General features: G+C 37.1%; 1 protein-coding gene and 1 pseudogene across 1 annotated transcript; one reads left to right on the forward strand and one right to left on the reverse strand.

Moving 5' to 3' along the window:
• Nucleotides 1-16,272: 16,272 nt before the first annotated feature.
• Nucleotides 16,273-16,860, forward strand: LOC147496238 (uncharacterized). The gene has a single exon (XM_086561471.1). The coding sequence runs from the start codon at nt 16,273-16,275 to the stop codon at nt 16,858-16,860; it is 588 nt and encodes a 195-aa protein (XP_086417597.1).
• Nucleotides 16,861-21,489: 4,629 nt separating this feature from the next.
• Nucleotides 21,490-21,584, reverse strand: LOC147496239 (small nucleolar RNA R71; annotated as a pseudogene).
• Between the last annotated feature and the right edge of the window lie 1,552 nt (nt 21,585-23,136).

A 23,136-nucleotide genomic window follows, 5' to 3' on the forward strand; every position in this document is an offset into this window, starting at 1 on the left:
AAGCGATTTCAAAAACTAAGAATTTGGGGTTTCTTGAGGAATTAAAGTTTTGGGGTTTTACATCCTAACCAATTTCGGTTGGTTAGTTTTGGGTGGTGTGTTAAGGCTTTTGGGTGGCCGGAAATTTGGGTTGAAGCGCTGGAGAAGAAGAAGGGGATCGGCCATTACTCCTGATGCTTTGGTTGGGTTTCATTTGAGTTGGGCCGGACCACACCAGTTTGATCACTTTGGGCCGGTTTCTTAAATTTTTGTGGGCTTAAGTTTTGTGGGCTTAAGTTATTTTGGGGCTTAGGTTATTATGTGGGATTAAGTTATTATTTTTGACTTTGGGCTTTTGGGTTTTTGGAGTTAGATAAGTTTAGACTGTTTGACTGCTGTTGACCTTTGACCGGTTGACTGCTAACCAGTCAAACCTTTGACCAGGGTTGACTTTGACCAATTGATCCAAAAGTTGACTTTTTCCTAAATTATGATTCGGTCTATTAGGATAAGTCTAGGACTATTAGCCTGTTTGATTTAGGCTAAGACCTTTATATATACGTGTGTATGTGTATTAACTGCTATGTGATATTTCAGTTTTGTGATATGCAACATTATGACACTTAGACATCTCTATAATTAATAACGCATAAACAAATTTACCGCACTCTTTTAGAACTCTCCACGCCTCAAGTTTTGGATTTTAGCTTTATGACTGTTGATGTCATAGGTTAGGTGGGCATTTATTGAATGTGCCATAAATGGCCCGTTAGCGTTATATATGGGTATTCATTGAATGTGCCATGAATGACCCGGGTATTCATTGAATGTGCCATGAATGACCAGATTGTTTGGACTACCCTAGAGAGGAACTAAGGTATTCGCCTTGCGGGTTAGTTGTATTCTTTGAGTGTACGGGAATGTAGGGTTGGGTATTCCTTGAATGTGGCGGGAATGACCTAAGGTACATAGGTTGTGAAATATGTGTATAAGAAAAGTAATTGATTAATTAATAAGAGAAATTAAGTTGATTGTGCGAGTGTGTTAGGTTTACTTTTGAATGCCTAATATAATATCTACAAAGGTTATATAGAAGTTCTAACTTTCTTTTGCAGGAGGGTAGAACTTAATAACATTTTGTGCAGGGACGCGGTCCTACCCTTATACAGTGGCGGACATCGGTAAGTGCAATTCAATTATTTAGATATTAAAAGGAGTTATTAGAATGAGTTAATAAAATGGAAGTTAATAAAATGGAAGTTTTGCTTGGGAAGAAACTATGCCGGTTGAGATGACGGAACTACACCGCCTTCCAAGTGAGAATGTTTAGGTTATGATAGATTTAAAGTGTTAGTTGGATAAGTAAAGTTTGAAATGTTTATATCTATTTAGTTCTACTCATACCAAAAAATTCAATTTGTCAACCCATGTTTGCTTTGTTTTGGCAACGTGGGTGTGTTCTTGGGAACATAGGTGGAAGGCAAATGGAACCGCCGGCGTTTGATTTGGATTCTTGCCTGGAGCAGTCCGTTAGTTTTCTTTTAGGTCTGATTCTTATTGGAAGGATGTAATAACGTAGTTTACATTTTAGTATGACATGAGAATACGATGTTGAGGACCTGTTATTCTTAGAATATTATATTGATGTTTTTTTATGGAAGATAGACTTGTATAAAGTAATAAAGAGAATTTTAGAGATTGAATTTGTGGTTAAGATTGTTTATGATGTGGGTTTTAGGTTTTGATTTGTGTTGTATCCACCCCGTCATAGCCTGGGTTTTTAGACAATTGAACCAAGTGATGTTTGAGATATTTATATTTCAAATATTCATTTTTTTAATTGTTTAGAAATTGGGCTGTGACATTTTGGTATCGAGCTTAGGTTAGCCTAGATAGTGAAGGTCTAGGTGATCCTCGGAATGTGGTGATTGGGTGTGTTTGAGTTTAAGATGTTTGGAGTACTAATAGAAGTCCGTTTTGTTTTAAGGTGATGGCTGGAGATGACAACGACGCATCGGGTAATCTTGGAAGTAATACCATATCTGGCGATTTGGGATCAATATTAACTTTCGGTTGGTGCAAACTATTCGGAGGGTCAACATGCTAATCTAGGAGATCCTTTTGTTAGGAGAAACAAGGATTTTGTTACTTTAGGAGGCCAGAAGTTCAAGGGAGAGAAAGGGACCATTGATGCTGAGAAATGGGTTACTATGTGTGAGTCCGTGTTTGCTAAGATGCAACTCACTGAGGTGCAGAAGCAAGAATTGGCTTCTCACCAGTTGGAGGGGTCAGCTTTATTTTGGTGGAGGTCTATCAAGGATAATGTGGATGTGGAAACTATGACTTGGAAGGATTTCCAGGTAAGATTTGAGGGAAGGTTTGTTCCTAATGCTGTTAAGGAGCAATTAACTGAGGAATTCTTTCATCTGACCCAAGGAGGGAAAAGCATTCTGAGTCACGTGACTAAGTTCAATGAACTATCGAGGTATGCTCCTTATCTAGTGGATACCCAAGTAAAGAAGAACCAGAAGTTCATCCGTGGACTAGAGCCATATCTATCGAGTTATTTGATACCCTTTGATTCGAAAACTTTTCGATCGCGTGTTAGATTTGGCATTAAGATATGAACAATTGGATAATAACCGAGATGAGAAGATTAAAGAGAATGCCCCAAAACAAGCCACTTACACCTTATTTCTACTCAGCCACGCCAAGGGCGAGAAAAAGTCGAAGATCACCCATATAATAGGCAAACCAATAAGCATGTGAATAAGGGCGAGTGCTTCAGCTAAAGAGATTTGATGGTAATTGTTTGAACTAGGGGGAGGTTGGACATACTATTCAAGATGTTCTAAACCCAATGAACTAGTAGGCAAGTGTTATAAAATGTGGACCACCGGGACACTATGCTAAGAACCTGACCGGTTAATGTTAGGTATGTTTGAATTTGTTGTTTGCTAGTTTCCTTTATTGGTACTTAGCATGTAAGAATTTATCGTATGATTATAAAAATAAAATGTTGGTTGTTTTAATTGTTAGCTCTTATGAAATTTATAATTGAAATTGTTCAAATGTTATAGTGTTGTTTTCCTAACGGAGTTTTCTATTTTAAATAAGTATTGGCTAAAGAAGAAATTGTTATTTTAAAATTTCATATTTGAGTAATTTGGAATTTACCCAAGGAATAAGAAAACCCTTTTTGATAAAGGTTGGATTTGAAAGTTTTATATATTGTCCAAGTTATGTATATCGTTGGTGTGTGATCCAATATACATAACATCTCTCTCAGATGCATCGTTGGAGTTGATCCAGTGTATACATGTACACCGTTGGAGTGTGATCCAGTGTGCATACCACACATTGTTGGTGTTTGATCCTATGTGATGGTAGAGAGTTAGTATGCATCGTTGGTGTGCGAACCAGTGTATACTTGCATATCGTTGGTGTGTGAGCCAGTGTGTATGCATCACATTGTAGGTGTTTGATCCTATGTGATAGTGGACATAGTATAGGTCGTTGATGATATGAATCAGACTATACGTTTTTCGAACATGTGGTGTTTGTGAGACCCTGAGAGAAAGGTTAAATTTTTTTTTTTTTACAAGATGGTGGAGGGAATTTGTGAGTTTTTTTAAGTGAAAAGATTTGACTGGGAAGATTGTTGGGAAATGAAATTATTAAATGTATATTAAAGGTGGAACGCTTGGACTAGTTGGGAAATACTAAGAGAGGAACTGATTGCCTCGGTGTGAGAGGAACTACCTTGCCTTCTTAGTATGATTTAACTCGAAGAATATGAGTTTTGATAAATTGAGAAATAATGAGTTTACTTAAGTGTTGACAATTGAAGAAACTAATTACGTTTATTCTTTTAAGTTGCATATGCTAGCGTAAACCCGTATTTTTGGGTTCAATACGTATATAGACACACTTTCAAAGTATGTGAGTTGAATATTAGTATGCCTATCTATATGATATTGTATATGTGTATTCCTTTTAAGGTGTGTATACTTGCGTATACACGTATGTCTCTTTTTATTGGTTGACGTACTGTTTGTTTGGTTAATCTACACTCTACCTTGAATCTCGGGACGAGATCCTTTTAAGGTGTGTATATTATAACACCCCGTGTTTTCTTATATTATTTTTCCTAATAATAATAATAATAATAATAATAATAATAATAATAATAATAGGTTAAACTAAATATAGATAACTATCAGATACGGATAAAAGCCCGTAGGTAAATGGATAAGTGTTGTCCTTGTTTTTCGGAGAGTTTTCTCTCGTAGAGTTTTTGAGAAAAAAAAAAAGGGAAGTTTTACTGACAGCAGAAAAGGAAGTTTTTCTGGTAGCTGGTTGATAGTCGGAGCGCGCTAAAGGTGAGTAGAGAATACCTCAATTCATTTAAACATGAAATTTCTTACTCTTCTGAAGATGTTTTGGGTTTACCAACAAAGTTATCTTGCTATCGGTTTTACGCTTTCTTGCTCATGTTAAGTTTCGTGTTTACTCCTCCTCAGATCTATGTAGAGGAATTGGAGAATACCTAATGTGTTCACATGATAAATTTTATATGGTTTAACCATCGTGATCGTTGGTTCGAGATTGTCGACAGAAAAATCTGCCCCAATCCTTTGAAATAAAACGAATACATAATTTGTTTATGATTACCGTAAGTGGAACTAGATAAGTATCTATCGCGTTTCTTTGATTGGTATTGACGGCAATTTGTTCGTGGTCGCGCGATTGACTTGTCGGCTCATCCTGAGACGTTAATGGCAAAGACACCCGCACGCCTTCCAAGAATGAAATTCAAACCGGGATTTGGTTGTTTTTGTGTTGGTTGTTGAGGTAGGTTTGAATGTTGGTAGTTTGTGGGGGTTGAAGCTTTGAACATATGTTAATGGCGGTCGGATCCGTGATTGGAAAGCGATTTCAAAACTAAGAATTTGGGGTTTCTTGAGGAATTAAAGTTTTGGGGTTTTACATCCCAACCAATTTCGGTTGGTTAGTTTTGGGTGGTGTGTGAAGGCTTTTGGGTGGCCGGAAATTTGGGTTGAAGCCACCGGAGAAGAAAAGGATTGGCCATTACTCCCCGATGCTTTGGTTGGGTTTCATTTGAGTTGGGCGGACCACACCGGTTTGATCACTTTGGGCTTTTGGGTTTTGGAGTTAGATAAGTTTAGACTGTTTGACTCATTGTTGACCTTTGACCTTTGATCACGACTACCAAACCTTTGACCGTGGTTGACTTTGACCAACTTGATCCAAAAGTTGACTTTTCCCTAAATTATGATTCGGTCTATTAGGATAAGTCTAGGACTATTAGCCCGCTTTGATTTAGGCTAAGACCTTTATATATATCGTGTGTATGTGTATTAACCGCTATGTGATATTTCGGTTTGTGATATGCAACGTTATGACACTTAGACATCTCTATAATTAATAACGATAAACAAATTTACCGCGACTCTTTTAGAACTCTCCACCTCAAGTTTTGGATTTTAGCTTTATGACCGCTGATGTCATGGGTTAGGTGGGCATTTATTGAATGTGCCATAAATGGCCCGTTAAGCGTTATATATGGGTATTCATTGAATGTGCCATGAATGACCGGATTGTTTGGACTACCCTAGAGAGGAACTAAGGTATTCGCCTTGGTTAGTTAGTTGTATTCTTTGAGTGTACGGAATGTAGGGTTGGGTATTCCTTGAATGTGGCGAATGACCTAAGGTACATAGGTTGTGAAATATGTGTATAAGAAAAGTAATTGATTAATTAATAAGAGAAATTAAGTTGATTGTGCGAGTGTGTTGGGTTTACTTTTGAATGCCTAATATAATATCTACAAAGGTTATATAGAAGTTCTAACTTTCTTTTATAGGAGGGTAGAACTTAATAACATTTTGTCTTGAGAGACCGTCCTACCCTTATCGATGGCGGACATCGGTAAGTGCAATTCAATTATTTAGATATTAAAAGGAGTTATTAGAATGAGTTAATAAAATGGAAGTTTTGCTTGGGAAGAAACTATGCCGGTTGAGATGACGGAACTACCTGTCTTCCAAGCTGAGAATGTTTAGGTTATGATAGATTTAAAGTGTTAGTTGGATAAGTAAAGCTTGAAATGTTTATATCTATTTAGTCTACTCATACCAGCAAATTCAATTTGCTGACCCATGTTTGCTTTGTTTTGGCAACGTGGGTGTGTTCTTGGGAACATAGGTGGAAGGCAGTGGAACCGCGGCGTTTGATTTGGATTCTTGCCTGGAGCAGTCCGTTAGTTTTCTTTTAGGTCTGATTCTTATTGGAAGGATGTAATAACGTAGTTTACATTTTAGTATGACATGAGAATACGATGTTGAGGACCTGTTATTCTTAGAATATTATATTGATGTTTTTTTATGGAAGATAGACTTGTATAAAGTAATAAAGAGAATTTTTAGAGATTGAATTTGTGGTTAAGATTGTTTATGATGTGGGTTTTAGGTTTTGATTTGTGTTGTATCCACCCCCGGCATAGCCCGGTTTTAGACAATTGAACCAAGTGATGTTTGAGATATTTATATTTCAAATATTCATTTTTTTAATTGTTTAGAAATTCGGGTCGCGACATTTTGGTATTGAGCTTAGGTTAGCCTAGATAGTGAAGGTCTAGGTGATCCTCGAATGTGGTGATTGGGTGTGTTTGAGTTTAAGATGTTTGGAGTACTAATAGAAGTCCGTTTGTTTTAAGGTGATGGTCGGAGATGACAACGACGCGCATCGGGTAATCGAAGTAATACCATATCTGCGCGATTTGGGATCAATATTAACTTTCGGTTGGGTGCAAACTATTCGGAGGGGTCAACATGCTAATCTAGGAGATCCTTTTGTTAGGAGAAACAAGGATTTTGTTACTTTAGGAGGCCGAAGTTCAAGGGAGAGAAAGGGCCATTGATCTTTGAGAAATGGGTTACTATGTGTGAGTCCGTGTTTGCTAAGATGCAACTCATTTGAGGTGCGAAGCAAGAATTGGCTTCTCACCAGTTGGAGGGGTCAGCTTTATTTTGGTGGAGGTCTATCAAGGATAATGTGGATGTGGAAACTATGACTTGGAAGGATTTCGAGGTAAGATTTGAGGGAAGGTTTGTTCCTAATCTGTTAAGGAGCAATTAACTGAGGAATTCTTTCATCTGACCCAAGGAGGGAAAACTGCTTTACGAGAACGGGACTAAGTTCAATGAACTATCGAGGTATGCTCCTTATCTAGTGGATACCCAAGTAAAGAAGAACCGAAGTTCATCCGTGGACTAGAGCCATATCTATCGAAGTTATTTGATACCCTTTGATTCAAACTTTCGATCGCGTTTAGATTTGGCATTAAGATATGAACAATTGGATAATAACCGGAGATGAGAAGATTAAAGAGAATGCCCCAAAACAAGCCAGACTTACACCTTATTTCTACTCACCACGCCAAGGGCGCAGAAAAAAAGTCAAAGATCACCCATATAATAGGCAAACCAATAAGCATGTGAATAAGGACGCGAGTGCTTAAAAGAGATTTGATGGTAATTGTTTGAACTAGCGGGAGGTTGGACATACTATTCGAAGATGTTCTAAACCCAATGAACTAGTAGGCAAGTGTTATAAATGTGGACAGCTGGGACACTATGCTAAGAACTGCACTGGTTAATGTTAGGTATGTTTGAATTTGTTGTTTGCTAGTTTCCTTTATTGGTACTTAGCATGTAAGAATTTATCGTATGATTATAAAAATAAAATGTTGGTTGTTTTAATTGTTAGCTCTTATGAAATTTATAATTGAAATTGTTCAGCATGTTATAGTGTTGTTTTCCTAACGGAGTTTTCTATTTTTAAATAAGTATTGGCTAAAGAAGAAATTGTTATTTTAAAATTTCATATTTGAGTAATTTGGAATTTACCCAAGGAATAAGGAAAACCCTTTTGATAAAGGTTGGATTTGAAAGTTTTTATATATTGTCCAAGTTATGTATATCGTTGGTGTGTGATCCAATATACATAACATCTCTCTGTATGCATCGTTGGAGTTGATCCAGTGTATACATGTACACCGTTGGAGTGTGATCCAGTGTGCATACCACACATTGTTGGTGTTTGATCCTATGTGATGGTAGAGAGTTAGTATGCATCGTTGGTGTGCGAACCAGTGTATACTTGCATATCGTTGGTGTGTGAGCTGTGTGTATGCATCACATTGTAGGTGTTTGATCCTATGTGATAGTGGACATAGTATAGGTCGTTGATGATATGAATCGGACTATCGTTTTTCAACATGTGGTGTTTGTGAGACCACGAGAGAAAGGTTAAATTTTTTTTTTTTTTACACCAAGATGGTGGAGGGAATTTGTGAGTTTTTTTAGTGAAAAGATTTGACTGGGAAGATTGTTGGGAAATGAAATTATTAAATGTATATTAAAGGTGGAACGCTTGGACTAGTTGGGAAATACTAAGAGAGGAACCGATTGCCTCGGTGTGAATGGAACTACCTTGCCTTCTTAGTATGATTTAACTTTCGAAGAATATGAGTTTTGATAAATTGAGAAATAATGAGTTTACTTAAGTGTTGACAATTGAAGAAACTAATTACGTTTATTCTTTTAAGTTGCATATGCTAAGCGTAAACCCGTATTTTTGGGTTCAATACATTATATAGACACACTTTCAAAGTATGTGAGTTGAATATTAGTATGCCTATCTATATGATATTGTATATGTGTATTCCTTTTTAAGGTGTGTATACTTTTTATTATACACGTATGTCTCTTTTATTGGTTGACGTACTGTTTGTTTGGTTAATCTACACTCTACCTTGAATCTCGGGACGAGATCCTTTTAAGGTGTGTATATTATAACACCCCGTGTTTTATTATATTATTTTTCCTAATAATAATAATAATAATAATAATAATAATAATAATAATAATAGGTTAAACTAAATATAGATAACTATCAGATACGGATAAAAGCCCGTAGGTAAATGGATAAGTGTTGTCCTTGTTTTTCGGAGAGTTTTCTCTCGTAGAGTTTTTGAGAAAAAAAAAATGGAAGTTTTACTGACAGCAGAAAAGGAAGTTTTTCTGGTAGCTGGTTGATAGTCGGAGCGCGCTAAAGGTGAGTAGAGAATACCTCAATTCATTTAAACATGAAATTTCTTACTCTTACAGCATGTTTTGGGTTTACCAACAAAGTTATATTGCTATCGGTTTTACGCTTTCTTGCTCATGTTAAGTTTCTGTGTTTACTCCCTCTGTATCTATGTAGAGGAATTGGAGAATACCTAATGTGTTCACATGATAAATTTTATATGGTTTAACTACTGTGATCGTTGGTTCGAGATTGTCGACAGAAAATCTGCCCCAATCCTTTGAAATAAAACGAATACATAATTTGTTTATGATTACTGTAAGTGGAACTAGATAAGTATCTATGCGTTTCTTTGATTGGTATTGACGGCAATTTGTTCGTGTCGTGCGATTGGACTGTCGAAGCTCTGTCACAGACGTTAATGGCAGCACACCCAGACGTCTTCCAGTAATGAAATTCAAACTGGGATTTGGTTGTTTTTGTGTTGGTTGTTGAGGTAGGTTTGAATGTTGGTAGTTTGTGGGGGGTTGAAGCTTTGAACATATGTTAATGGCGGTCGGATCTGTGATTGGAAAGCGATTTCAAAAACTAAGAATTTGGGGTTTCTTGAGGAATTAAAGTTTTGGGGTTTTACATCCTAACCAATTTCGGTTGGTTAGTTTTGGGTGGTGTGTGAAGGCTTTTGGGTGGCCGGAAATTTGGGTTGAAGCGCTGGAGAAGAAGAAGGGGATTGGCCATTACTCCTGATGCTTTGGTTGGGTTTCATTTGAGTTGGGCCGGACCACACCAGTTTGATCACTTTGGGCTTTTGGGTTTTTGGAGTTAGATAAGTTTAGACTGTTTGACTGCTGTTGACCTTTGACCGGTTGATCGGCCAATCAAACCTTTGACCAGGGTTGACTTTGACCAGTTGATCCAAAAGTTGACTTTTTCCTAAATTATGATTCGGTCTATTAGGATAAGTCTAGGACTATTAGCCTGTTTGATTTAGGCTAAGACCTTTATATATACGTGTGTATGTGTATTAACTGCTATGTGATATTTCAGTTTTGTGATATGCAACGTTATGACACTTAGACATCTCTATAATTAATAACGCATAAACAAATTTACCGCACTCTTTTAGAACTCTCCACTCCTCAAGTTTTGGATTTTAGCTTTATGACTGTTGATGTCATGGGTTAGGTGGGCATTTATTGAATGTGCCATAAATGGCCCGTTAGCGTTATATATGGGTATTCATTGAATGTGCCATGAATGACCGTTGTTTGGACTACCCAGAGAGGAACTAAGGTATTAAGCCTTGCTGGGTTAGTTGTATTCTTTGAGTGTACCGGAAATGTAGGGTTGGGTATTCCTTGAATGTGGCGGGAATGACCTAAGGTACATAGGTTGTGAAATATGTGTATAAGAAAAGTAATTGATTAATTAATAAGAGAAATTAAGTTGATTGTCTTGAGTGTGTTGGGTTTACTTTTGAATGCCTAATATAATATCTACAAAGGTTATATAGAAGTTCTAACTTTCTTTTACAGGAGGGTAGAACTTAATAACATTTTGTGCAGAGACGCGGTCCTACCCTTATACAGTGGCGGACATCGGTAAGTGCAATTCAATTATTTAGATATTAAAAGGAGTTATTAGAATGAGTTAATAAAATGGAAGTTTTGCTTGGGAAGAAACTATGCGGTTGAGATGACGGAACTACCCTGTCTTCCAAGCTGAGAATGTTTAGGTTATGATAGATTTAAAGTGTTAGTTGGATAAGTAAAGCTTGAAATGTTTATATCTATTTAGTCTACTCATACCAGCAAATTCAATTTGCTGACCCATGTTTGCTTTGTTTTGGCAACGTGGGTGTGTTCTTGGGAACATAGGTGGAAGGCAGTGGAACCGCGGCGTTTGATTTGGATTCTTGCCTGGAGCAGTCCGTTAGTTTTCTTTTAGGTCTGATTCTTATTGGAAGGATGTAATAACGTAGTTTACATTTTAGTATGACATGAGAATACGATGTTGAGGACCTGTTATTCTTAGAATATTATATTGATGTTTTTTTATGGAAGATAGACTTGTATAAAGTAATAAAGAGAATTTTTAGAGATTGAATTTGTGGTTAAGATTGTTTATGATGTGGGTTTTAGGTTTTGATTTGTGTTGTATCCACCCCGTCATAGCCTGGGTTTTTAGACAATTGAACCAAGTGATGTTTGAGATATTTATATTTCAAATATTCATTTTTTTTAATTGTTTAGAAATTCGGGCTGTGACATTTTGGTATTGGAGCTTAGGTTAGCCTAGATAGTGAAGGTCTAGGTGATCCTCGGAATGTGGTGATTGGGTGTGTTTGAGTTTAAGATGTTTGGAGTACTAATAGAAGTCCGTTTTGTTTTAAGGTGATGGCTGGAGATGACAACGACGCAAGCATCGGTAATGGAAGTAATACCATATCTGGCTGATTTGGGATCAATATTAACTTCGGTTGGTGCAAACTATTCGAGAGGGTCAACATGCTAATCTAGGAGATCCTTTTGTTAGGAGAAACAAGGATTTTGTTACTTTAGGAGGCCGAAGTTCAAAGGGAGAGAAAGGGGCCATTGATCTTTGAGAAATGGGTTACTATGTGTGAGTCCGTGTTTGCTAAGATGCAACTCAATCGAGGTCGCGAAGCAAGAATTGGCTTCTCACCAGTTGGAGGGGTCACTTTATTTTGGTGGAGGTCTATCAAGGATAATGTGGATGTGGAAACTATGACTTGGAAGGATTTCCAGGTAAGATTTGAGGGAAGGTTTGTTCCTAATCTTTGTTAAGGAGCAATTAACCGAGGAATTCTTTCATCCGACCCAAGGAGGGAAAACTGTTACTTTGATGCACGCGACTAAGTTCAATGAACTATCGAGGTATGCTCCTTATCTAGTGGATACCCAAGTAAAGAAGAACCGTAAGTTCATCCGTGGACTAGAGCCATATCTATCGAAGTTATTTGATACCCTTTGATTCAAACTTTCGATCGCGTGTTAGATTTGGCATTAAGATATGAACAATTGGATAATAACCCGAGAGATGAGAAGATTAAAGAGAATGCCCCAAAACAAGCCAGCTTTACACCTTATTTCTACTCACCACGCCAAGGGCGAGAAAAGTCGAAGATCACCCATATAATAGGCAAACCAATAAGCATGTGAATAAGGGCGAAAGTGCTTCGCTAAAGAGATTTGATGGTAATTGTTTGAACTGCGGGGAGGTTGGACATACTATTCGAAGATGTTCTAAACCCAATGAACTAGTAGGCAAGTGTTATAAATGTGGACAGCTGGGACACTATGCTAAGAACTCTGACCGGGTTAATGTTAGGTATGTTTGAATTTGTTGTTTGCTAGTTTCCTTTATTGGTACTTAGCATGTAAGAATTTATCGTATGATTATAAAAATAAAATGTTGGTTGTTTTAATTGTTAGCTCTTATGAAATTTATAATTGAAATTGTTCAAAGATGTTATAGTGTTGTTTTCCTAACGGAGTTTTCTATTTTTAAATAAGTATTGGCTAAAAGAAGAAATTGTTATTTTAAAATTTCATATTTGAGTAATTTGGAATTTACCCAAGGAATAAGGAAAACCCTTTTGATAAAGGTTGGATTTGAAAGTTTTTATATATTGTCCAAGTTATGTATATCGTTGGTGTGTGATCCAATATACATAACATCTCTCTGTATGCATCGTTGGAGTTGATCCAGTGTATACATGTACACCGTTGGAGTGTGATCCAGTGTGCATACCACACATTGTTGGTGTTTGATCCTATGTGATGGTAGAGAGTTAGTATGCATCGTTGGTGTGCGAACCAGTGTATACTTGCATATCGTTGGTGTGTGAGCCAGTGTGTATGCATCACATTGTAGGTGTTTGATCCTATGTGATAGTGGACATAGTATAGGTCGTTGATGATATGAATCAGACTATACGTTTTTCGAACATGTGGTGTTTGTGAGACCCTGAGAGAAAGGTTAAATTTTTTTTTTACACCAAGATGGTGGAGGGAATTTGTGAGTTTTTTTAAGTGAAAAGATTTGACTGGGAAGATTGTTGGGAAATGAAATTATTAAATGTATATTAAAGGTGGAACGCTTGGACTAGTTGGGAAATACTAAGAGAGGAACTGATTGCCTCGGTGTGAGAGGAACTACCTTGCCTTCTTAGTATGATTTAACTCGAAGAATATGAGTTTTGATAAATTGAGAAATAATGAGTTTACTTAAGTGTTGACAATTGAAGAAACTAATTACGTTTATTCTTTTAAGTTGCATATGCTAGCGTAAACCCGTATTTTTGGGTTCAATACGTATATAGACACACTTTCAAAGTATGTGAGTTGAATATTAGTATGCCTATCTATATGATATTGTATATGTGTATTCCTTTTAAGGTGTGTATACTTGCGTATACGCGTATGTCTCTTTTTATTGGTTGACGTCTTCGTTTGTTTGGTTAATCTACACTCTACCTTGAATCTCGGGACGAGATCCTTTTAAGGTGTGTATATTATAACACCCCGTGTTTTCTTATATTATTTTTCCTAATAATAATAATAATAATAATAATAATAATAATAATAATAATAGGTTAAACTAAATATAGATAACTATCAGATACGGATAAAAGCCCGTAGGTAAATGGATAAGTGTTGTCCTTGTTTTTCGGAGAGTTTTCTCTCGTAGAGTTTTTGAGAAAAAAAAAATGGAAGTTTTACTGACAGCAGAAAAGGAAGTTTTTCTGGTAGCTGGTTGATAGTCGGAGCGCGCTAAAGGTGAGTAGAGAATACCTCAATTCATTTAAACATGAAATTTCTTACTCTTACAGCATGTTTTGGGTTTACCAACAAAGTTATCTTCGCTATCGGTTTTCTGCTTTCTTGCTCATGTTAAGTTTTACGTGTTTACTCCCTCTCAGATCTATGTAGAGGAATTGGAGAATACCTAATGTGTTCACATGATAAATTTTATATGGTTTAACCATCTGTGATCGTTGGTTCGAGATTGTCGACAAAAATCTGCCCCAATCCTTTGAAATAAAACGAATACATAATTTGTTTATGATTCTTGTAAGTGGAACTAGATAAGTATCTATCGTTTCTTTGATTGGTATTGGCGGCAATTTGTTAGTAATCGTCGATGCGATTGACCGTCGAAGCTCATCCACCGAGGCGTTAATGGCGACACCCAGGGCGTCTTCCAGTAATGAAATTCAAACTGGGATTTGGTTGTTTTTGTGTTGGTTGTTGAGGTAGGTTTGAATGTTGGTAGTTTGTGGGGGGTTGAAGCTTTGAACATATGTTAATGGCGGTCGGATCTGTGATTGGAAAGCGATTTCAAAAACTAAGAATTTGGGGTTTCTTGAGGAATTAAAGTTTTGGGGTTTTACATCCTAACCAATTTCGGTTGGTTAGTTTTGGGTGGTGTGTGAAGGCTTTTGGGTGGCGGAAATTTGGGTTGAAGCACCGAGAAGAAGAAGGGGATTGGCCATTACTCCTGATGCTTTGGTTGGGTTTCATTTGAGTTGGGCCGGACCACACCAGTTTGATCACTTTGGGCTTTTGGGTTTTTGGAGTTAGATAAGTTTAGACTGTTTGACTCCTGTTGACCTTTGACCGGTTGACTGCTGACCAGTCAAACCTTTGACCAGGGTTGACTTTGACCAGTTGATCCAAAAGTTGACTTTTTCCTAAATTATGATTCGGTCTATTAGGATAAGTCTAGGACTATTAGCCTGTTTGATTTAGGCTAAGACCTTTATATATACGTGTGTATGTGTATTAACTGCTATGTGATATTTCAGTTTTGTGATATGCAACGTTATGACACTTAGACATCTCTATAATTAATAACGCATAAACAAATTTACCGCACTCTTTTAGAACTCTCCACGCCTCAAGTTTTGGATTTTAGCTTTATGACTGTTGATGTCATGGGTTAGGTGGGCATTTATTGAATGTGCCATAAATGGCCCGTTAGCGTTATATATGGGTATTCATTGAATGTGCCATGAATGACCAGATTGTTTGGACTACCCTAGAGAGGAACTAAGGTATTCGCCTTGCGGGTTAGTTGTATTCTTTGAGTGTACGGGAATGTAGGGTTGGGTATTCCTTGAATGTGGCGGGAATGACCTAAGGTACATAGGTTGTGAAATATGTGTATAAGAAAAGTAATTGATTAATTAATAAGAGAAATTAAGTTGATTGTGCGAGTGTGTTGGGTTTACTTTTGAATGCCTAATATAATATCTACAAAGGTTATATAGAAGTTCTAACTTTCTTTTACAGGAGGGTAGAACTTAATAACATTTTGTGCAGAGACGCGGTCCTACCCTTATACAGTGGCGGACATCGGTAAGTGCAATTCAATTATTTAGATATTAAAAGGAGTTATTAGAATGAGTTAATAAAATGGAAGTTTTGCTTGGGAAGAAACTATGCGGTTGAGATGACGGAACTACACATCCTTCCAAGCCGAGAATGTTTAGGTTATGATAGATTTAAAGTGTTAGTTGGATAAGTAAAGCTTGAAATGTTTATATCTATTTAGTCTACTCATACCAAAAAATTCAATTTGTCACCCATGTTTGCTTTGTTTTGGCAACGTGGGTGTGTTCTTGGGAACATAGGTGGAAGCGCAAAGTGGAACCGGGCGTTTGATTTGGATTCTTGCCCGGAGCAATCCGTTAGTTTTCTTTTAGGTCCGATTCTTATTGGAAGGATGTAATAACGTAGTTTACATTTTAGTATGACATGAGAATACGATGTTGAGGACCTGTTATTCTTAGAATATTATATTGATGTTTTTTTATGGAAGATAGACTTGTATAAAGTAATAAAGAGAATTTTTAGAGATTGAATTTGTGGTTAAGATTGTTTATGATGTGGGTTTTAGGTTTTGATTTGTGTTGTATCCACCCCGTCATAGCCTGGGTTTTTAGACAATTGAACCAAGTGATGTTTGAGATATTTATATTTCAAATATTCATTTTTTTTAATTGTTTAGAAATTCGGGCTGTGACATTTTGGTATTGGAGCTTAGGTTAGCCTAGATAGTGAAGGTCTAGGTGATCCTCGGAATGTGGTGATTGGGTGTGTTTGAGTTTAAGATGTTTGGAGTACTAATAGAAGTCCGTTTTGTTTTAAGGTGATGGCTGGAGATGACAACGACGTTACTGGTACTGGAAGTAATACCATATCTGCTGATTTGGGATCAATATTAACTCAGTTGGTGCAAACTATTCAGAGGGGTCAACATGCTAATCTAGGAGATCCTTTTGTTAGGAGAAACAAGGATTTTGTTACTTTAGGAGGCCAGAAGTTCAAGGGAGAGAAAGGGGCCATTGATGCTGAGAAATGGGTTACTATGTGTGAGTCCGTGTTTGCTAAGATGCAACTCACTGAGGTGCAGAAGCAAGAATTGGCTTCTCACCAGTTGGAGGGGTCAGCTTTATTTTGGTGGAGGTCTATCAAGGATAATGTGGATGTGGAAACTATGACTTGGAAGGATTTCCAGGTAAGATTTGAGGGAAGGTTTGTTCCTAATGCTGTTAAGGAGCAATTAACTGAGGAATTCTTTCATCTGACCCAAGGAGGGAAAACTGTTACGGAGTACGTGACTAAGTTCAATGAACTATCGAGGTATGCTCCTTATCTAGTGGATACCCAAGTAAAGAAGAACCAGAAGTTCATCCGTGGACTAGAGCCATATCTATCGAAGTTATTTGATACCCTTTGATTCAAAACTTTCGATCGCGTGTTAGATTTGGCATTAAGATATGAACAATTGGATAATAAACCCGAGAGATGAGAAGATTAAAGAGAATGCCCCAAAACAAGCCAGACTTTACACCTTATTTCTACTCACCACGTCAAGGGCGAGAAAAAGTCAACATCACCCATATAATAGGCAAACCAATAAGCATGTGAATAAGGACGCGAGTGCTTCGCTAAAGAGATTTGATGGTAATTGTTTGAACTGCGGGGAGGTTGGACATACTATTCGAAGATGTTCTAAACCCAATGAACTAGTAGGCAAGTGTTATAAATGTGGACAGCTGGGACACTATGCTAAGAACTGCACTGGTTAATGTTAGGTATGTTTGAATTTGTTGTTTGCTAGTTTCCTTTATTGGTACTTAGCATGTAAGAATTTATCGTATGATTATAAAAATAAAATGTTGGTTGTTTTAATTGTTAGCTCTTATGAAATTTATAATTGAAATTGTTCAGCATGTTATAGTGTTGTTTTCCTAACGGAGTTTTCTATTTTTAAATAAGTATTGGCTAAAGAAGAAATTGTTATTTTAAAATTTCATATTTGAGTAATTTGGAATTTACCCAAGGAATAAGGAAAACCCTTTTGATAAAGGTTGGATTTGAAAGTTTTATATATTGTCCAAGTTATGTATATAGTTGGTGTGTGATCCAATATACATAACATCTCTCTGTATGCATCGTTGGAGTTGATCCGGTGTATACATGTACACCGTTGGAGTGTGATCCAAAGTGTGCATACCACACATTGTTGGTGTTTGATCCTATGTGATGGTAGAGAGTTAGTATGCATCGTTGGTGTCTTGAACCCAGTGTATACTTGCATATCGTTGGTGTGTGAGCCAGTGTGTATGCATCACATTGTAGGTGTTTGATCCTATGTGATAGTGGACATAGTATAGGTCGTTGATGATATGAATCGGACTATCGTTTTTGAACATGTGGTGTTTGTGAGACCACGAGAGAAAGGTTAATTTTTTTTTTACACCAAGATGGTGGAGGGAATTTGTGAGTTTTTTAAGTGAAAAGATTTGACCGGGAAGATTGTTGGGAAATGAAATTATTAAATGTATATTAAAGGTGGAACAGCTTGGACTAGTTGGGAAAATACTAAGAGAGGAACCGATTGCCTCGGTGTGAGAGGAACTACCTTGCCTTCTTAGTATGATTTAACTTCGAAGAATATGAGTTTTGATAAATTGAGAAATAATGAGTTTACTTAAGTGTTGACAATTGAAGAAACTAATTACGTTTATTCTTTTTAAGTTGCATATGCTAGCGTAAAACCCGTATTTTTGGGTTCAATACATATATGGACACACTTTCAAAGTATGTGAGTTGAATATTAGTATGCCTATCTATATGATATTGTATATGTGTATTCCTTTTAAGGTGTGTATACTTTATGTATACACGTATGTCTCTTTTTATTGGTTGGACGTCTTTGTTTGTTTGGTTAATCTACACTCTACCTTGAATCTCGGGGCCGAGATCCTTTTAAGGTGTGTATATTATAACACCCGTGTTTTATTATATTATTTTTCCTAATAATAATAATAATAATAATAATAATAATAATAATAATAATAGGTTAAACTAAATATAGATAACTATCGATCACGGATAAAAGCCCGTAGGGTAAATGGATAAGTGTTGTCCTTGTTTTTTCGGAGAGTTTTCTCTCGTAGAGTTTTGAGAAAAAAAAAAAAAGGAAGTTTTAATCGACAAAGAGAAAAGGAAGTTTTTCCGGTAGGCGGTTGATAGTCGAGGCTAGCTAAAGGTGAGTAGAGAATACCTCAATTCATTTAAACATGAAATTTCTTACTCTTACAAAGATTTTTGGGTTTACCAACAAAGTTATCTTGCTATCGGTTTTACGCTTTACTGCTCATGTTAAGTTTTACGTGTTTACTCCCTCCTATCTATGTAGAGGAATTGGAGAATACCTAATGTGTTCACATGATAAATTTTATATGGTTTAACCATCGCGGATCGTTGGTTCGAGATTGTCGACGAGAAAATCTGCCCCAATCCTTTGAAATAAAAAAGCGAATACATAATTTGTTTATGATTCTTGTAAGTGGAACTAGATAAGTATCTATCGTTTCTTTGATTGGTATTGACGGCAATTTGTTAGGTAATCGTGCGATTGAATTTGTCGAAGCTCATCCACGACGTTAATGGCAAAGACACCCGGGCGCCTTCCATAATGAAATTCAAACTGGGATTTGGTTGTTTTTGTGTTGGTTGTTGAGGTAGGTTTGAATGTTGGTAGTTTGTGGGGGGTTGAAGCTTTGAACATATGTTAATGGCGGTCGGATCTGTGATTGGAAAGCGATTTCAAAAACTAAGAATTTGGGGTTTCTTGAGGAATTAAAGTTTTGGGGTTTTACATCCTAACCAATTTCGGTTGGTTAGTTTTGGGTGGTGTGTGAAGGCTTTTGGGTGGCCGGAAATTTGGGTTGAAGCGCTGGAGAAGAAGAAGGGGATTGGCCATTACTCCTGATGCTTTGGTTGGGTTTCATTTGAGTTGGGCCGGACCACACCAGTTTGATCACTTTGGGCTTTTGGGTTTTTGGAGTTAGATAAGTTTAGACTGTTTGACTGCTGTTGACCTTTGACCGGTTGACTGCTGACCAGTCAAACCTTTGACCAGGGTTGACTTTGACCAGTTGATCCAAAAGTTGACTTTTTCCTAAATTATGATTCGGTCTATTAGGATAAGTCTAGGACTATTAGCCTGTTTGATTTAGGCTAAGACCTTTATATATACGTGTGTATGTGTATTAACTGCTATGTGATATTTCAGTTTTGTGATATGCAACGTTATGACACTTAGACATCTCTATAATTAATAACGATAAACAAATTTACCGCTCTTTTAGAACTCTCCACCTCAAGTTTTGGATTTTAGCTTTATGACTGTTGATGTCATGGGTTAGGTGGGCATTTATTGAATGTGCCATAAATGGCCCGTTAGCGTTATATATGGGTATTCATTGAATGTGCCATGAATGACCAGATTGTTTGGACTACCCTAGAGAGGAACTAAGGTATTCGCCTTGCGGGTTAGTTGTATTCTTTGAGTGTACGGGAATGTAGGGTTGGGTATTCCTTGAATGTGGCGGGAATGACCTAAGGTACATAGGTTGTGAAATATGTGTATAAGAAAAGTAATTGATTAATTAATAAGAGAAATTAAGTTGATTGTGCGAGTGTGTTGGGTTTACTTTTGAATGCCTAATATAATATCTACAAAGGTTATATAGAAGTTCTAACTTTCTTTTACAGGAGGGTAGAACTTAATAACATTTTGTGCAGGGACGCGGTCCTACCCTTATACAGTGGCGGACATCGGTAAGTGCAATTCCATTATTTAGATATTAAAAGGAGTTATTAGAATGAGTTAATAAAATGGAAGTTTTGCTTGGGAAGAAACTATGCCGGTTGAGATGACGGAACTACCTGTCTTCCAAGCTGAGAATGTTTAGGTTATGATAGATTTAAAGTGTTAGTTGGATAAGTAAAGTTTGAAATGTTTATATCTATTTAGTCTACTCATACCAGCAAATTCAATTTGCTGACCCATGTTTGCTTTGTTTTGGCAGCGTGGGTGTGTTCTTAGGAACATAGGTGGAAGGCGATGGAACCAACGTTTGATTTGGATTCTTGCCTGGAGCAGTCCGTTAGTTTTCTTTTAGGTCTGATTCTTATTGGAAGGATGTAATAACGTAGTTTACATTTTAGTATGACATGAGAATACGATGTTGAGGACCTGTTATTCTTAGAATATTATATTGATGTTTTTTTATGGAAGATAGACTTGTATAAAGTAATAAAGAGAATTTTTAGAGATTGAATTTGTGGTTAAGATTGTTTATGATGTGGGTTTTAGGTTTTGATTTGTGTTGTATCCACCCGTCATAGCACAGTTTTTAGACAATTGAACCAAGTGATGTTTGAGATATTTATATTTCAAATATTCATTTTTTTTAATTGTTTAGAAATTCGGGCTGTGACAGGTTTATACTAGTATATCAGGATTGTTTGGAGTGTTGACGTGTTTAGCTAAGTTTGGTCTTAACCTTGTATGAGATTAATGTCTGGTCGAACAAAAACACCAAACGTAATTACACAACAACGTCAACAAACAATTCTATCTAGTATACCACCCACTACACCTCTAGCTACTATTTCACACACACCACCGATATAATGCGGCGGAAGGAGAGACTCCTCTCTCGACTTCTACAAAGCCTTGAGGCGATAGCCCCAAATCATGCATCGTTCTACCAGACCCGTGGGGGGATTTCGAATCCCCCAAATATTTTAATTTGTTACCCGTTTTCATGGTCTAGACCATGAAAAACCTTATCGGCTACATCGTGGGATTGAACAAGTCATAACAACATTCCACCATCCTACGGTTGGTGCGAAACAAATTAAACCGAGGGTATTCCCTTTCACCTTAGCCGATAAAGGCGTCTTGGTTAAGCTTAAAACGCCTAATTCTGTGGACTCGTGGGCTAAACTTGTTCAATTGTTTATGGAACATTTTACCCACCCCTAAAGACGGATGAGATGCTTTCCAAGATTCATTTCTTTTCGACAAAATCCTCATGAATCATTTTCAGAGGCTTGGAATCGTTTCACCGATCTCCTTATAGAGTGTCCACATCATAACTTAGCGAAAGACACGTTAGTTCGTGCCTTTTTCAAAGGACTTCTACACCACCATAAAGAAGTCCTTGACATAATGAATGGGGTAGTTTCTTAAGTAAAGGAGCCTCGGAGGCTTATAAATTTTAGAGGATCAAACTAAAAGCGAAATAACAACTCTGGGGGTTAGTGACGATATCCACCGCTCCACTAGTTCTTCTAATACAGTTAAGGCCGCCGGTATGTTTGAAATTAAACACGATCCCGAGCTTAAAACTCTAATCGAATCACTCACTAAAAAGGTAGAGGCCATTTTTGTTCAACAAAAGTCTATCCCCGTCATGAATGTAAATTCAAATCCATGTAGTTTCGGTTTGGAGCCCCGAGCATTCCGACTTCCATTGTCCTATAGCCTATGAACAGGCTTGTTCCATTAATAGTGAACCTAACGCCTTTGGAGACAAAATCCCAACTTCGTTGGAGAAATAACCAACCGTCACACCTCCGGTACAATAATCAATATGTTAGGCCAACGCCGCGGTTTTATCCAAGCTCCACCACGACAAGGACAGGGTCAGGGTAATTTTAATAATTACAACAACCAAGTGCAACCTCGACAAGGTCAAGTACAAGGTCAAGGTAGTTATAATAATTATAACGCTAATAGAGGTATCGTTCCGGTAAATAATAACTATCAAAATCCGCCCATAAATAATTCACGCGAGATAGTTCGGTCCACACCACCCATGACTCGTTACTACACCCACACAAATCAATCGTCTTGACACCTTCATACAAGTGAGCCAAAAACTTTTCCAAACCATGGCTCAATCTAACCAACAGCTTCTACAATCCGTTAATAATTTAAGCCAACAGTTGGCCCAAGATAAAGCCCAACCCAAAGGTGTGTTTCCAGGTCACGCAATACCTAATCCTAAAACAACAAACACATCCTTTGAAGTAACCGATAATACTAGTAATGAATATGCAAATGTAGGTGAGCTAAATGCCATCACCACTCTCCGTTCTGGCAGAGTGGTTGATAACAAAGTAACTATGCCTATAGTTACCCCACCTGTAGCCCCTACACCTGTTATTTTACTAGATTCCGAAATAGAAACTGAAGAGCCTACCACTGTAGAGGTACCAGTTACAACACAACCTAAGAAACAGAAAGCCAAGGTTAAACATCCAGGTGATACCATTGCTAAATATAAAGAGAAACCACCGTTTCCACAAAAATTAGCGATGTTAACTAGGAATACAAATTATGAGGAGATTAGGGACGTTTTCAAGAATCTAACTATAAACCTTCCCTTCCTCGAAGCTATTAAAAAGCTACCACACCATGCTAAGTTTCTTAAGGAGTTGTGTACTACTAGGCGTAAGACCAATATACCAAAAGACGCCTTTTTAACAGAACAATTCCCAACTATATCTGAACATAATGGAATTGTTAAGTACAAGGACCACGGTAGATCCCATTGTCTAACGACCTTAGGAGATTCCTATCGGCGACCGTTATTATTACACGGGGGCTAGTGTTAACTTACTCTGTTTTATTTGTATAGACAAATAG

Source organism: Coptis chinensis, chromosome 5 (assembly GCF_015680905.1).
Source record: "Coptis chinensis isolate HL-2020 chromosome 5, ASM1568090v1, whole genome shotgun sequence".
Classification (NCBI taxonomy): domain Eukaryota; kingdom Viridiplantae; phylum Streptophyta; class Magnoliopsida; order Ranunculales; family Ranunculaceae; genus Coptis; species Coptis chinensis.